At 38.5% G+C, this 14,643-nt stretch overlaps 1 protein-coding gene across 1 annotated transcript in view; it reads left to right on the top strand.

Moving 5' to 3' along the window:
* The window catches only part of gpc6b (glypican 6b), an 81,058-nt gene that overhangs the window by 37,847 nt on the left and 28,568 nt on the right, over nucleotides 1-14,643 (top strand). The window contains exon 4 of the mRNA XM_068329537.1: nucleotides 2,441-2,606. Coding sequence (XP_068185638.1) covers nucleotides 2,441-2,606 — 166 coding nt within the window. The remainder of the gene's footprint in view (nucleotides 1-2,440; nucleotides 2,607-14,643) is intronic.

Below are 14,643 nucleotides of genomic sequence, written 5' to 3'. Positions count from 1 at the left end.
CTGTCTGTCACCTGAAATGGTTTTCCAACAGTCTTGAAGGAGTTCCCAGCGTTGCGGTCCATCTCATCCCAAACCATTTTGATTAGGTTTAGGTCAGGTGACTATGGAAGCCAGGTCATGTGGTGCAGCACTCCATCACTCTCCTTCTTAGTCAAATAGCCCTGACACAGCCTGGAGGTGTGTTTCGGGTCATTGTCCTGTTGAAAAATACACGATGGTCCAACTAAATGCAAACCGGATGGGATGGCACGTTGCTGCAGGATGCCGAGTAATGGATGCTGGTCCAGTGTGCTTTCATTTTTGTATTAATCCCCAACTGTGTCAACAGCAAGGCACCCCCACACCATCACACCTCCTCCTCCATGTGTCATGGTGGAAGTCATGCATGTAGAGACTAGTGGGGGCTCCTGGTCTTTTAGCAAGGGGAAGCTCATTGTTGATCTACAGTGTAAAATTTGTCATTTTATTAATAGCTAAATTGTGCTCTCCTTTTCAAGAAAATGATCTGTAATCCTGTCGTACCAACTATGCATTGTTTCCAATGACTTGAAAAGGGTTAGGGTTAGGGGTTAGGGTTAGGGAGCAGTCCCTGTTTTGGACTGCTCCCTTTTTTGCAATCCAAAAAAGGGACCAGCCTGAATTTTGCCTGTGAGTTAATCAGAAACAGTGGCTGCAACAGCAGAGATTTACGAGAAAACAGCTGAAGAATGGAACTGTGTGGCCACCACAGTCATATTTAGATAATGTTTGTGTGAACTCCCTGTAATTCCCCTTGCTTAATGACTCAATCCTTTCATCATGCTCCTAAATGATAGCTCTTGCCAGCCAAACAAGGAAATCACATCAAAAAACAGTTTAGGAAGTCTCTGTTTCATGTGACTGTTTCATTATATTTTGCCACGAGCACCTTCATTGAATTCATATTCAACTCTGACCCTGCCCAGGCAACTTAACATTTCCCATGCACTCTCATGTCTAATGTTTTTTTCAGGCCTTTTATTTTATATGCCTGGACGGTTAGACATATTCCCAAAACCCAAATCTGACCAGACAAGTCATCTCTGAGACTTTGTTAAGAAGCATTACCAACACTACACGTTCTATGTTAGCTATCAGACTATCCCATCTGATAGATACCTATGTCAAACAAGGAGAGCTGTATAAACAAGTTAGTATTCCCTACTTTTTGCACCGATTACATGTTGATCTGTTCTGCTGTTCAATTCTAAGTTTCTCTTCTTAAGCAAGACTATTAATTGGCTTTGCCAAAATCAAGTTGACTATCTTAGCATGTCTGCCATTATGTGCACCTTTCAAGCTGGCTTTTTCTCTCCAACCTAACAGTGTGAATAGTGTGAATGATTGAACAGGCAACAAAAAAAAATATTAAACTCCAAAAAGGAAATGTTGAGATTATGTTAAACTTAAGAAAAGGACATGTTTTGTTGTTGTTAATTTTTAGTGAAATAAAGGAATGATGGAAATGGTCAAATAGTTTAACCAAGCAAATACAAAGAAATTGGTTGCAGTTTCTCTTTCGACTTCACTTTTAAAATCCAGGGTAGAACTCTCAATGCTCAAGCGATAGTTTATGTGTCAAAATAGCTGTCAGTAAAAGGGATAAAGCCGGTAGACTGATGCTCCAATTGTCAAGCGTAAACCCAGCATCCAGGACAGTCGAGGCCAGCCCACCGTTTCATTCACCCCAAGAGATGCTGAGAGTCCGGGGGCAACACTATCAATGACAGTCAGTGACATGTTAACACAATGGTATGTTGACCATGTATTTTTTGACATTTTAATGGAAGCTCAGCTTCCTCTGCAGTCTTAGAGAAGTAATGAAGCTAAATGAGAGATAGTAAAGAGTTTGTGTCCATATTTCCAAATACTGGATCTTGCCACAAAGTAGAAAAACTAATTTTTGGTAGGCAGTCACGTGATACTGTACGTGCATTCTATTGGCTGACGGGATCTGTGACTGCCTACCACAAGTCTCATGTAAGTCTGTGAGTCTCAGACTTTCGTGAGACACAAAAGTGCTTTAAACAGTCGATAAGAGTGTCGGAAAAGGTAATACAGACAGAAGGTGGTTTAATATCAGTAAGGGGAGGGTCATAAATTTTTAAATTACTGTAAACAACAAGATAAATAAATTGTCTTTCTATCGCGGAATTCATTAATCACGCGTGATTCCTGGAACACAGAAAGAGAGAGGGCACACTCTGTGTGTGTGTGTATACATATATACAGTATATGAAAAAAAAATATATATATATATATATATGAAAAAAACAGGTTAATGGTGGTACAGCCAGGCAACATTAGCTATGAATGACAAAACAGAATGGCAACAATTACATGTTAAAGTAATTATGAAGCTGTGGTGATGGATTTTGAAGTTGTTTGCATTATAACAATTGCTGTCACTGTGTTTCTGCAGGTAAGCAGCACCCCAGCATGTATCCGAGCCATGACTAAGATGCTCTACTGCCCCTTCTGTCATGGCATGCCATCAGTTAAACCTTGTAAGAACTATTGCCTGAATGTCATGAAGGGCTGTTTGGCCAATCAAGCTGATCTGGATCCAGAGTGGAATCTGTACATTGGTAAGTCTTTTCAAACATCATCTCGTTCACCTGCTGCTGTTTTCCATTTTTCCAGTGAGACTTCTTTATCTCTGGTTTTACTGCATTGATGAGACTCTGTTTTCCCTGTGTCCATTGATTATCTTATATTTTGACATTCTGATATGAAAGACATGCTGAACTTATTTGGACATAAATTTTCAGAAGGCCAGATTTTTCAACTTTGTAATATTTCTAAGCGTTTATACTTGGGAACATGACATCACAGCATGGTTAAATGGGAATAATGATGTGATGAATATGGAGAAAAAGAACAGCACGTTCATCTCATTAGCACTCATGACAGTGAGACATTTGTAGATTAAATATAGGTTTTTACACAACAGCTACAATTCATTCATTCATCTACCAACCCGCTTAATCCGCTAACGCAGGTCACGGGGTGGCCAGTGCCTATCCTTGCAGTCTCAGGGCGTGAGGCGGGGGACACTCCGGGCACGACGCCAGTGTACCGCAGAGCCACATACAAACAAACAATCATTCACACACTCACTCCTATGGTCAATTTGGGACCGGCCAATCAACCTGAAGCGCATGCTTTTGGAGGTGGGAGGAAGCCGGAGAACCCGGAGAGAACCCACGCAGACACGGGGAGAGCATGCGAACTCCGCACAGAGCGGGACTCGAACCCAGGTCCGCCGTGTTGTGAGGCAGCAGCGCTAACCACTGCGCCACCGTGCCGCCCACAGCTACAATTGAATTCTTCAATTCGTGTTGGATTGCTATGTAATTATGTTAGAAGGAAAATTAAAGTGTTTAAATTGAGGACACCGTCAACTACTGCTGAGCATTGAGGTGAAATCATTTTCGAGCATATAATTGAGTGAGTGCTGACTAGGTTGATCAGCATTAAGGCCTCAGATGACCCTTTTATGTGACAGAGAGGAATGTATTGATTAAGTACAACAAATTTTACTTGATGTATCTTTTCAGATTTTGTCTTTAATGCCTTTGAAATAACAACCATATTGGTGTTAACACAACTTAAAACTTAGATTCCTTAAGATAGATGTTTAATTAAGGATATGAATGAATAAAATAAAGTGATTCCAAAAGAAACTTAAAACCAATAGTAAAAAAAAAAAAAAAAAATCTATTGAAGGCTTCATGTTGGAATTCAAATAATCCAAAACCATAAGTCTGATTTTACATTGAGCTCAAAACACAAGGATAAATAACACAATTAGCTATAGAGCTGCTACGATAAATGGTTCTGACTCAGTTTGTTTCTATGCTGTTGAAATTTTCTTTTGTTATTGTGAGCTCAATGTATTTGTGTCTATATTGAAGCATTTTTCTTTGGTTTTACCAAATAAAGAAATGGACTTAACAAATAATATATAAAGAAAAATCAGGTGTGCTATGTTGTTGAGCTTTACTTTCTAATATTAGAGCAGTAGGTGTTGTGTTGTTATGTTATGATAATTATTATAATAATATGACAGCTACATTGATATACTTTAGACTCTTGGATAAAAACGCACTTTTTCAAATTCTTTTGTCAACATTTTTTTTCCATTAAAAACAATTTATTCATGGGATTCATGGATGCTCCCCTGCTGGGCTAAATAGAGACTTGTAATAGGGCAAACTTGCGCTGTGGGGAGTGTCAGGTTGTGTGAAAAGAAGTTCAATGGGAACTTGTTAAGCTCAGAGAGCAAAAGTGCACAGATGAATGCACTGCTTATATGCCTATTTATTGTGACACAGAATACCTGACTCAGATGATTCGCTTCTCAGTTCGATTTAGACTTAACAGCAATGACAGTAAAATTATGGGTTCCTATGAGAAACTGAAGGAGCAACTCAGTTGTTGTTAACCTGTGACAGATTAACGGGTGAAGTCCCATTGCTCAGACCTTGCCTTCACAAATAAAGTCTGACATAGTAATTTTTTTAATATCCTTTTGATGCTTTGGTTTATTATGTCTTATTAGATGCCAGAATACATCAGAACAGTACACAGCCACACAGTGTATCCCATCAGATGTCACTTCTTTAAATGTTGGTCCAGATCTTTTGAGATTGTCACTTTCATACTTGATTTTTTCAATCTGAAATATCTATCATAATCTTTCCAGGTCATTAGATAAAAATAGTGCTGAGTCTACTCCAAGTGCACATGTAACAGATGTAACCTTACATGAGTATAAGCAAACAAATGCCTACACATTCAGAGCAACTGTCTAGTATACAGCACGTCTAGTATTCACTGCACTTTTAAATCAGTTTTCCTGACAAAACTGGTTTTTGCTTCTGGCTTCCTTGATTCTTGGACTTCCTGGTCAGCTGTTCACTGTCTTTGGCACTCTGCCTTTTCATGCTGGGCATGGAGTGTCTAACCAGTTTGTGTTGCGGATGCATGAGTTCAGTCAAAGTTTCAGCAAATATGTTTCACAAAAGAGTTTATGGTGTCCAGACTGTCTTGATGTGTTCAGCAAGCATGGAGCGTTTGTAGTATGGACAAAGCAAGGAAATGACTGACAGATCCATGCATGATTTTTGGACTAACTTTCCTCCAAAAGCAGGGAGGCAGAGGCAGCGGATTCTGAACATTACCTGAGACAGCCCAGGTTTCATTATTCTCACAAGAGAATTGAGCAAAGTACCACCCACCAGCAGGAATAATACCAACACTTCACTGAGCTGAATGCAGTAGATACATGATTGACTGGTTTCCAAGAGACCCAGAAGACAGTGACAGTGTGGATGGACATCTGATATTATTTGAACAATGTTTTCTAACGCTGTAGGATACACTGAGAAATATAGAACAGCTTGAAGCAGGTATATTTCTGTGTGTGTTTGTGTGTGTGTGTATGTGTGTGTGTGTGTGTGTGTGTGTGTGTGTGTGTGTGTGTGTGTGTGTGTGTGTTTGTGTGTGTGTGTGTCTGTGTGTGTGTGTCTGTGTCTGTGTCTGTGTGTGCGTCTGTGTGTGTGTTTTGAGCTGATAACCAATCAAATTTTGATTGATCCCTTTTGAGTTGGTTGCTTTCAAGGTTATATTTTGAGAATAGAACAATACTGTCTAAATACTACAAGACTGTCCCCTAAAATACTTCTCTTATCAATGCTTTGTTACACAAGGCGCAGAAAGAGACACCCATCAAATTTTACCTAGATCAATGAATCAAGAAAAAATAAAAGCATCAAAAGCTAAAACAGCCTATAACAGGAAGGAGAGTACATTACATTCATCTTACCTGTCAGTCTGTCTTCATGTTTGTTTGCATGCCCTGTAAAGCTAATCCCTATCTATCTTTATGAAAACCACTTATGCTATTCAGGGTCGTGCAGATTGCCAGAGGGACGCCCTGGAGTACTTCACTGAGATAACACACATAGACATTCGCAGTCATATTTCCTCCTACTGACATTTTTAAGCCACCATCTCGCCTTCACTCCATTTCTTCGCAATGCATGAAAAACCCACGCATAAACAAGGAGAAGTCTCTTGCTCACCTATAATATATTACAATGCATAATTGGATATTATTAAGATTGCACGGACCAACCAAGAGCATTTCACTATACCTTCAGTAACACAGATTACATTTAGACATGGCCCTTCTTAAATTTGAAAACTTTGCCATTACTCCCGGTGAAACGTTCAGTCCTTCTTCATCAGCACTCCTGTCAGTTGGATCATTGTTCTTCTTCACAGATTAAATGCCAGTTATATATCTTTAGGCTCTGACATTTCATGCTCATTATAGCATAAAAGATTTTCAATTAGTTATAGTTCCAACCACAAAAAATGTAATGATTTTATTCCTGCTGTTAAACTGTGAGGAAGTCTTCATGTTCATCACAGACAGATCATTGTAATGTTTGGAGTACTAGCTGATATGAATCATATTGTTCACATAAAACAGTCAATAGTTACTACTCAGACATCACAGTTAGTCATCTTTTCAACTTCACATGGGTTATGTCAGCTTGCTGAAGAGGGATAAGGAGCTTTGGCTTTGAGGGCTTAGAGGAAAAAAAAAAATGTAAGAAACACCCGAGAGTGTCGGCACAGAGCCAGGACCAACTCCAAGATAATCATCTTGATTCCTGTGGCATGCATTCAGACCAATATCATATAGTCGCTCCACTGACCAGAAAAGACAAGATATTGGAGTGGCAAAAGCGAACCCAACCAAAGAGTGAGAAATCCTTAAACCCAAGAAGCTGTGCACCTGATAGCAATGATTTTCTCGTACAACCCCTTCTCACTGAATGACCCCACTTTCAGGAAATAAAACAAATCCATTTGAACCAAAAAAAAGACACCACCTCATATTAACCAAAGAAAGGAAGGAAAGATTAAATTAGGAGTTAAAGCGTTATGCATCATTTGGATTTTGTCCTTAGTGTTGCTCTAAGTAAATCAATTCTGAATAAATCATACACCAGATTAAATGGACTGTGTTTATTAGCCATTCTCTAATCCATTTGTTCCTACTGGAGGACAAATCCTTGCTGACCTCTCCACATTCTGCTCATGAGCGCAAGACATGCTCAGGGCATTCATTGCTAATGATGTTGATCCATATGCTATATTAATTAATTAAGCGTACTACTATGTTTTATACTATACAAATTCTATTTATAGTGTAGTTTTAGATGTAGGCCTTTTCTGCAAAATAACAGAATATGACTGCACTTCATTATCATGGTGAACATTCATTTAAAAGAGCAACCCAGGTGGAATTTGATGAGATTAAGAGAGAGATTATATTTTGATTACAGTATATGAATTAGTTAAAGCACGCAAGTGACTGATAAACAGCTGTCAGCCTGTTTACAGCTTCTGAAAATATTGCACTGAGCATAATCAGTATCCACACCCACAGTCCTCTGGGACATATAGAGCGTCCTCTATAAGAAACATTTCAAGATGATCACTTTGACAATGTTTACATCTCTTTGTGTTATGTTAGAACTCTTCCGGTTTGGTTTTCTGTTTGTTCAAGAAAGTTCTGAAAAAGGACTGTTTTTAACTATTTTTGATGCTATTTATTCGGCTGTCTGCACCAATACATTCTTCTTCTTTTAGGACGTGTGCTGCGGTGATGAATATTGTCCGTTGGAGTTTGTACACAACATGTCACTATCATTTTTTTTAGTTTGGCAGGTATCTGACACCTCTGATGGAGCTTTATTCCTTTTCCTTCACGGTATTTGCAGTGAGATGTTGGCTTAAAGTAATTCATAATTGAACTAGTTGACACTGCCACCTGCTTATTTGCAATCTTGTTGCATCAGTGTTTACAGGCTGCTGATTTTCTCTCTGGAAGAGATATCACCACATTGCCAGTGATCTGCATCGATTGTGTCTGCTCATTTCTTTTTAATTAGGTGATTTGTTTCACTTGGTAACTGGAGCCAGCCACAACCTCACTGTTTATGAAAATTCAAGCCGGCAACATATGCCTTCCTTTGTGAAAAATTCCTCATGAATAAAATATTGCCTAGAAAGCCCTTCTCTAACATGGACAGCCAGTGGCTGAAAGTAAGACCGCAGAAATAGACCAAAATATTTTATGCTCCATGGATACCTGAAGGATTTTCCGATTTGTGTTCTTACCGTCATAAAGTGCGACACTATCATGTCTCATATATCTTTAATCTTGACCATAATTAAGGTAAAATGAGACTCCTTTCACACCCACACAGGAAGATGTTATAAAAAACAGTCAGGCAGCCAATCTGACAGGGTCAATGCACTTCATCCCACCTGTCTTAGTGGGATTCCTCCTGACCAAGGTTGGCTGTGGTTCAGAACATAGTTAGGTTTAGTGGCATTTCTATTAAGTGTAATTTAATTCAATGCCCACATTTAAATTGATGTTTAGCCTGACTCCAATGGGTTTGATAAAGACAGAAAAAGACAGCAGGTAGACGAGTGGGAGAAGGAGACTGCAAGTGCATTAGAAGGGCAATGACTTTTTCCAAATAATACGTATACCTGTATTACACATATAATTGGTCGCTCACCAAATTTACGGAGATGACAGAATTCCTGTATAATAATCAGCCAATACTTCACACAAATACAATTACTAGATAGATAGATAGATAGATAGATAGATAGATAGATAGATAGATAGATAGATAGATAGATAGATAGATAGATAGATAGATAGATAGATAGATAGATAGGTAGGTAGGTAGGTAGGTAGGTAGGTAGGTAGGTAGGTAGATAGGTAGATACTGTGGAAAGATAAATCAGAGGAAAGCTGCAGCCTTTTTGGGCATACGCAGTGAAACATATATTTGCATAAATAAAATTACTACTAACATACTTTGCAAATACTATTTTACAGATAAATCCTTCAATTAGAATATCATTCTAGCAAAACTGCCTGTAATATTTAAAATAGATACACCAAAAAAATCCTCAAAATCCTTTGTATTTAAATGTCAGATTTGCATTTTATCATTGATTATTATGATCATCAATAGGGTGTCACAGTTGTGCAGGGGTTACTCCTGTCACCTCAGAGCACAGCCGGAGGGCTGATGGGATTGAATCCAGATGTGGCGTCTGCTCCTGGTGCTGAGGCTTCCTCCCACACTCCACAAACATACACTCTTGGTATACCGGGGGCTCGGAGTTGCAGTGGGAATTTAATATTGTATGCCCATTGACAAACTGGTGCAGGGTGCACTCTGACTCTCACCCGCCACAAAAAAAAATCAAATCTCAGGTAAATTTGTCATTCAAAAATTAAACAAGAGCACTTAAGAAATATACTTAGCTGTATTCCACTGATAGTAATCTTTTTTTTAAAAAATTGATTGTTTTAAATGCATCTGCAATACTTCCTGCCTTTGTTTTTCATATGAATCAGTGATGACAGTCATACTGGTGATGATATTTATCTGAATAGCATGAATCCTGCTCTAAAAATATGACCTTGTTCAACTTTTGATCACAGCACAATCTACCAGAGTAAATGCTGCGTCTGATTTTCAACAGATTTCTTGATGAGCTTCTTTGCGTTCCTTGCATTCCGCCTCAGCACTTGATAGTTGCCCTCCAAGAGAAAGAAAGCTGCCCCGTGTCTGATGTGTGTCTCATATATATCTGATTGTGCAATCAGAGTCATAGTGGATGTGAAATCAGGGAGCCTAAACTCTGACAAACAATGAAAAGAAGCAATGAATTTTTATATTTAGCTGGACTTTCACTTCCCTGGAGTTGTAACATTCACACATAAGTGAAATGAATTTAATGGATTATGAGAACTTCCCTACAAATTGCAGTAATTTTCTTGACATTGTATTTATTGCAGTGGTGGTTCAAAATAGCAGCTAAAAGATATTTAAAAGATATTATGGCACCTTTGTAGTAGAATGTATTTATGATATGTAGCATCCAAACTTGGAAGCTTGTTTCAGCACCCATGGCCAGAAGATATACGTAACTGGTCACCAGGAAATGAAAATCCATCTCCACACGCTATTGTCAAAAGAAATCTTTAAAGTATATGAATCTTGCAAAATGGCATTGATATAAATATTGTAATGTCATGAAGTCAAGATGAAAGCTCTTATATTTCTGTTTAGTAATGAAACAACATTGAAGCATTAGTACCGGTTATTCTTTTTTATACTGAATGAAAAACATCAGATATGAGTTTGACACTCCATACTGTCAGTGTTAACACAAAACAATTCAGTCATATAGATGCTGAGTTATCTTAATCTCTTAGTTTTTCAAAAGATTTTCTGCAAGTGGTTTGCAGGGTGACACAGCAGGTTGTGGTGTTCCTTCACAGCAAAAATTCTCATTGGTTCAAATCCACTTGAGGACCTGGAACTGTTCTGTATGAAATTTGCATGTGCTCCCCATGTCTGGGAGGGATCCCTACAGGTTCTCCAGCTTCTTCCGATCACAGAAGTCATGCAATACTGGTGAACTGATGACTCTAAATTGAGACTGATTGTTTATTTCAGAGAGCAGCACAGTAGTGATGGTAGTAGTACTGTTGCCTCACAGCAAGAAGGTTCTTGGTTAAATTCCTTTCTGTGCGTAGTTTATACATTATTCCCATGTCTGCGTACGTTGTCTCTGAGTTTTCCTGCTTCCTCCAACCTCCAAAAGCATGCAACATATAGTCATGCTAAAATGTCCATAGATGTACGTGTGTGCGTGTGTGTCTGTTTGTCTTTCGTGTGGCTCAGCGATGAGCTGGCATCTTGTACAGGGTGTACCCCGCCTTTCACCCATAGTCATCTGAGATAGGCTCCACCAGCAGCATGACCCTACAATAATTTCCCAATTCTGTTTTAATTGCGTTTCACTGGGTCTGAACAAATCACTTTCAAAAGGAGCAGTTTTGGAAAGTACACTTTATACAATGAAGACACTGCAAATCCCCCATATGAGAGACAGAAACGCATTTTAACAAGGTAGAGACCTCAAAAAGATAATCTTTGGATTATATTTAATGTAATGAAATAACACTTAATTTGCCATCAATTACAGTTTTACAATAAAAATATATATAAAAACAAAATAATAGTAAAAGAAAGACTTTAGCTTGCACATGAAACTTTATATTTCAAGTAAATCCAGTAGTATTTGAATGTTAAGGATTTGTACGTGGTGTTGTCCCCAGTTTGGACTGATTCATGGATTAACCAGAACCGCTGTAAAAGATGTTCAGACTCTTAGTGGTTTCCTGCTGAGAACAGACCCAGTCTGCAGAGCCCTTTTATTTCTGCTTTTACTTTTCATTCAAGCAAATATTGTAGAACATATTGCACTTCTTAACAAGACAGCAATGGGATAACATTTTGATCTCACTCTGTTTTATGTGCAAAGGAGTCCATAGTGTTGATAATTATCTTATTTTATTTTGTACTTCTTTGCCTCACAGCTACATGAAGATGTGACTGAGTGCATCTAATTACAGATTCCATTTCCCACCTGTGCAATTACAGATCTGCAGAAAGGGAGAAATTTAGTAAAGATAAATTATTCTTTATGCCCTCATGAGCTGTGAGACCTATTATTTCCTTTGCTTCAGACTAATGGACTCGTACCAATTATTACAGACATCTTTGCTAAGGCTATAACACTAGCAACTTCACTAATTCTTTAGAATACAAACGTACAGTACAAAGGCATTTACAAATAAATTTGCACTCAGCTAAATAATGATTTTTCTGTCACCATTCATGATCCAAATCAGGTAAAATAAGAAACCCTTTCCTATGTGTCAAGAGTGCAACATTAGACATATTGGTGCACAGATTGTAATTGCTGTTGATGCTGTTTTTTTTCTTTCTTTTTGTAAACATGATCTTGTTTACTATATAATGTCCTAATTCTGTCTGTTAACATGCTGACTTTTGCGGATTGCCATTAAGCACACACTACAGAGTACAGCCAAGGCTGGTGGAAATGCATGTTCTGGAAAATCTAAATTCTGACCTGACGATGGCTCTGACTTTCTGTGCCAAATGTCATGTTGATCCTTTTTGTGGATATACTTCATTGAAAACCACAACTTTTGTACGAACAGTGGCACAACAAAAATGTGAGGATAAAATCTTGAAGTATTTCTCTTGACAGGTGAAAGGATCTGACCTGCTTTGGTGCTGTGTTCCCCAAAGATAATGATTCATGATGAAACATGAATATCTGTTCCAAATGTCATGGTAATATGAGATATTTCAATCTGGCACAAAGCGAGTCTTTGACTGACAAACAGTCATCTGCAGAGCCGTGCCACTCTGGAAAAAGGCTTTTTAAAAGCAGGTCTTAGTGAAAGACAAACAAAACTTTAAATATATTGAATTTGCAGCCATAAATACCACTGAATCGTAGAGGAAACACTTGTCTGTGATTCCCATCATTTCCCAAGATAAAGTCCCTTCTGTGTGTTATATTTGTCATATGTTGAACCAGAGCTGGATGTGTTTAGTGGGGATCTTTTACTTATATATGCATCAATAAATATAACTGTTGTAATCAATGCCCCGTATCGTTTTATATGTTGTGTTTGTGTTTTTGCCCTCTAGTGTGAATCAAATTCCCCCTCGAGGGGCTATAAAGATATAAACCTATTTCTACTGCGGAGCAGTAAACCTCAGGAAGTGGCTGACTCATTCATTCATTCGTTGCTGAAGCTGGCGTCAGTTTGATCAACACAAATGCATGTAGATGTAGTTCACATTGCCTTTAATACATGCATCTAGTGTAAATATTCTTATTTTTCTTGTTGTGTGCTATATTTAGTCGTATAGTCATAGACTTTTCTTTGTGATCCTTGTACAGCCAAAGGATATGTTTGGTGTATGTTACCTTGACCTTTTCTGAGGCCATCCTTTTCCCTCTGTCAGTCTGCCAAGCTTGTCTGTGTTAGCTGTGGAGAATTCCCTTTCTGTGTGAGGATGATGGTATCAATACGTTCAGAATAGTTCTTCAACGTTATATGGAAGAGAGTGTGATGGTGTGTGTCTGTGTGTGTGTGTGTGTGCGTGTGTTTGGTAACTTTTTATTAAGGAGACAGCTTGATTTCTTTTTTTCTTTTCTTTTTTTTTGTCATTTGCAGCTTCAAATCATTTCACATAGCATTATTTGTTGTTCGACTTGAGCCTCAGATGAGCTTTGCTTTACAGAATCCAAATTACACTGGAACCATTTTTCATTCTCCGGAGCTCTTCACAAGCATAGAGCTATAGATGGGCCTGTTCACTTTCCTTATTTGTCCTTGTCTGCTGGAGGTTGCCGCTGGCTGACATAGCCTGAATTTAAGTGGACATCAATCTCGATAAAGAGGCAGAGCCCATAGTAATATTACCACTTCTGATTTTTTTTCTTTTGGCTTCAAGTGTGCATATATATATATATATATATATATATATATATATATGGTGTGTGTGTGTGTGTGTGTGTGTGTGTGTGTGTGTGTGTGTGTGTGGGGTGTGTGTGTAGATGTATACTGTATGTCTGCAATCAGCAAGGCACATTCTCCATGGTTGTATTCAAATCCTTTTAGATAAGACAAGGAAAAATGCATCTATTTGCATGACTGTGTTGTCAAGATAAAAAGAAAGATTTCCTCCAACTGGCCAGCAGCTTATCTCGGTGCTGCAAAGGTGATGCAGAGAAGATTTGGCTCAGAGTGGCAACCATGCCACCGCGGACTGGACTTCATGCACTTCTCGTAAATGAGAGTCATTAATTCTCAATGTAGGTAGAGTTTTTGCGCATGTGGTGCAGGAACCCTCTTCCTGTGGGATAAAGCCCTGCCCTGGTCCGATTCAACCCGTTCTGTTCCACTCCTCATTCCTCGGTTCATTTCTTTCCCTTCGTTCTCCCTCCCTCACTCTGTCATCACAGTATGCTCTGCCTCAGATATACAAGACAAAGATCTAGGCTCTCTATTTGTTGAGCCAATCTGATAAGTTGCAGATAAGTCACCATTGTTGGGAAAGATTTCTGTCATGTCTGAGGCTAGAGGCACTTTCATTATAAAATATGGGAGGTTTGCTGTTGGCTCCCTTGACCTCAATTTTCAGTTTTTTCACTTTTTTAAGCTTACATTTGAATTCACTCTCTGTTGTGAAATAAGGAAATATACCTGAGGCAGTTGAATGAATTTACATGATAAATAGATTAAACATCTGGGTTGAGTGGCAATGCGAGGAATAAATTGTGTCCAAGAAAGATACAAAAAAGAAAGAATTACTAGTAATTGCTGTTTATGGTAAGGAACCCCTCATCACAACAGATCAGAATCAAAGCTAATGACAAGTAGTTACAGGTCTTATTTATTTTTTACTGTAATTCTGACTTTGATGGTACTGGTGGTGCAGGTGTCTACACTTAGACCATATGGTTGCACAGTGTGACTGAAGTGCCGCCGTAGAAAAGTGTTTGGCACTGATATAGTCGGTGTATTAAAATCTCAGAGAGTATCAGAGGCTATTTGTAATCCATGGTGTAAACAAACAGAAGAGCTCTTCAAAGGCTCCAATTTCTACATAATTG

This window comes from Antennarius striatus, chromosome 12 (assembly GCF_040054535.1).
Source record: "Antennarius striatus isolate MH-2024 chromosome 12, ASM4005453v1, whole genome shotgun sequence".
NCBI classification, from domain to species: Eukaryota; Metazoa; Chordata; class Actinopteri; order Lophiiformes; family Antennariidae; genus Antennarius; species Antennarius striatus.
The sequence above is the reverse complement of the archived record's forward strand: the minus strand, read 5'-3'. Positions and strand labels throughout refer to the sequence as shown.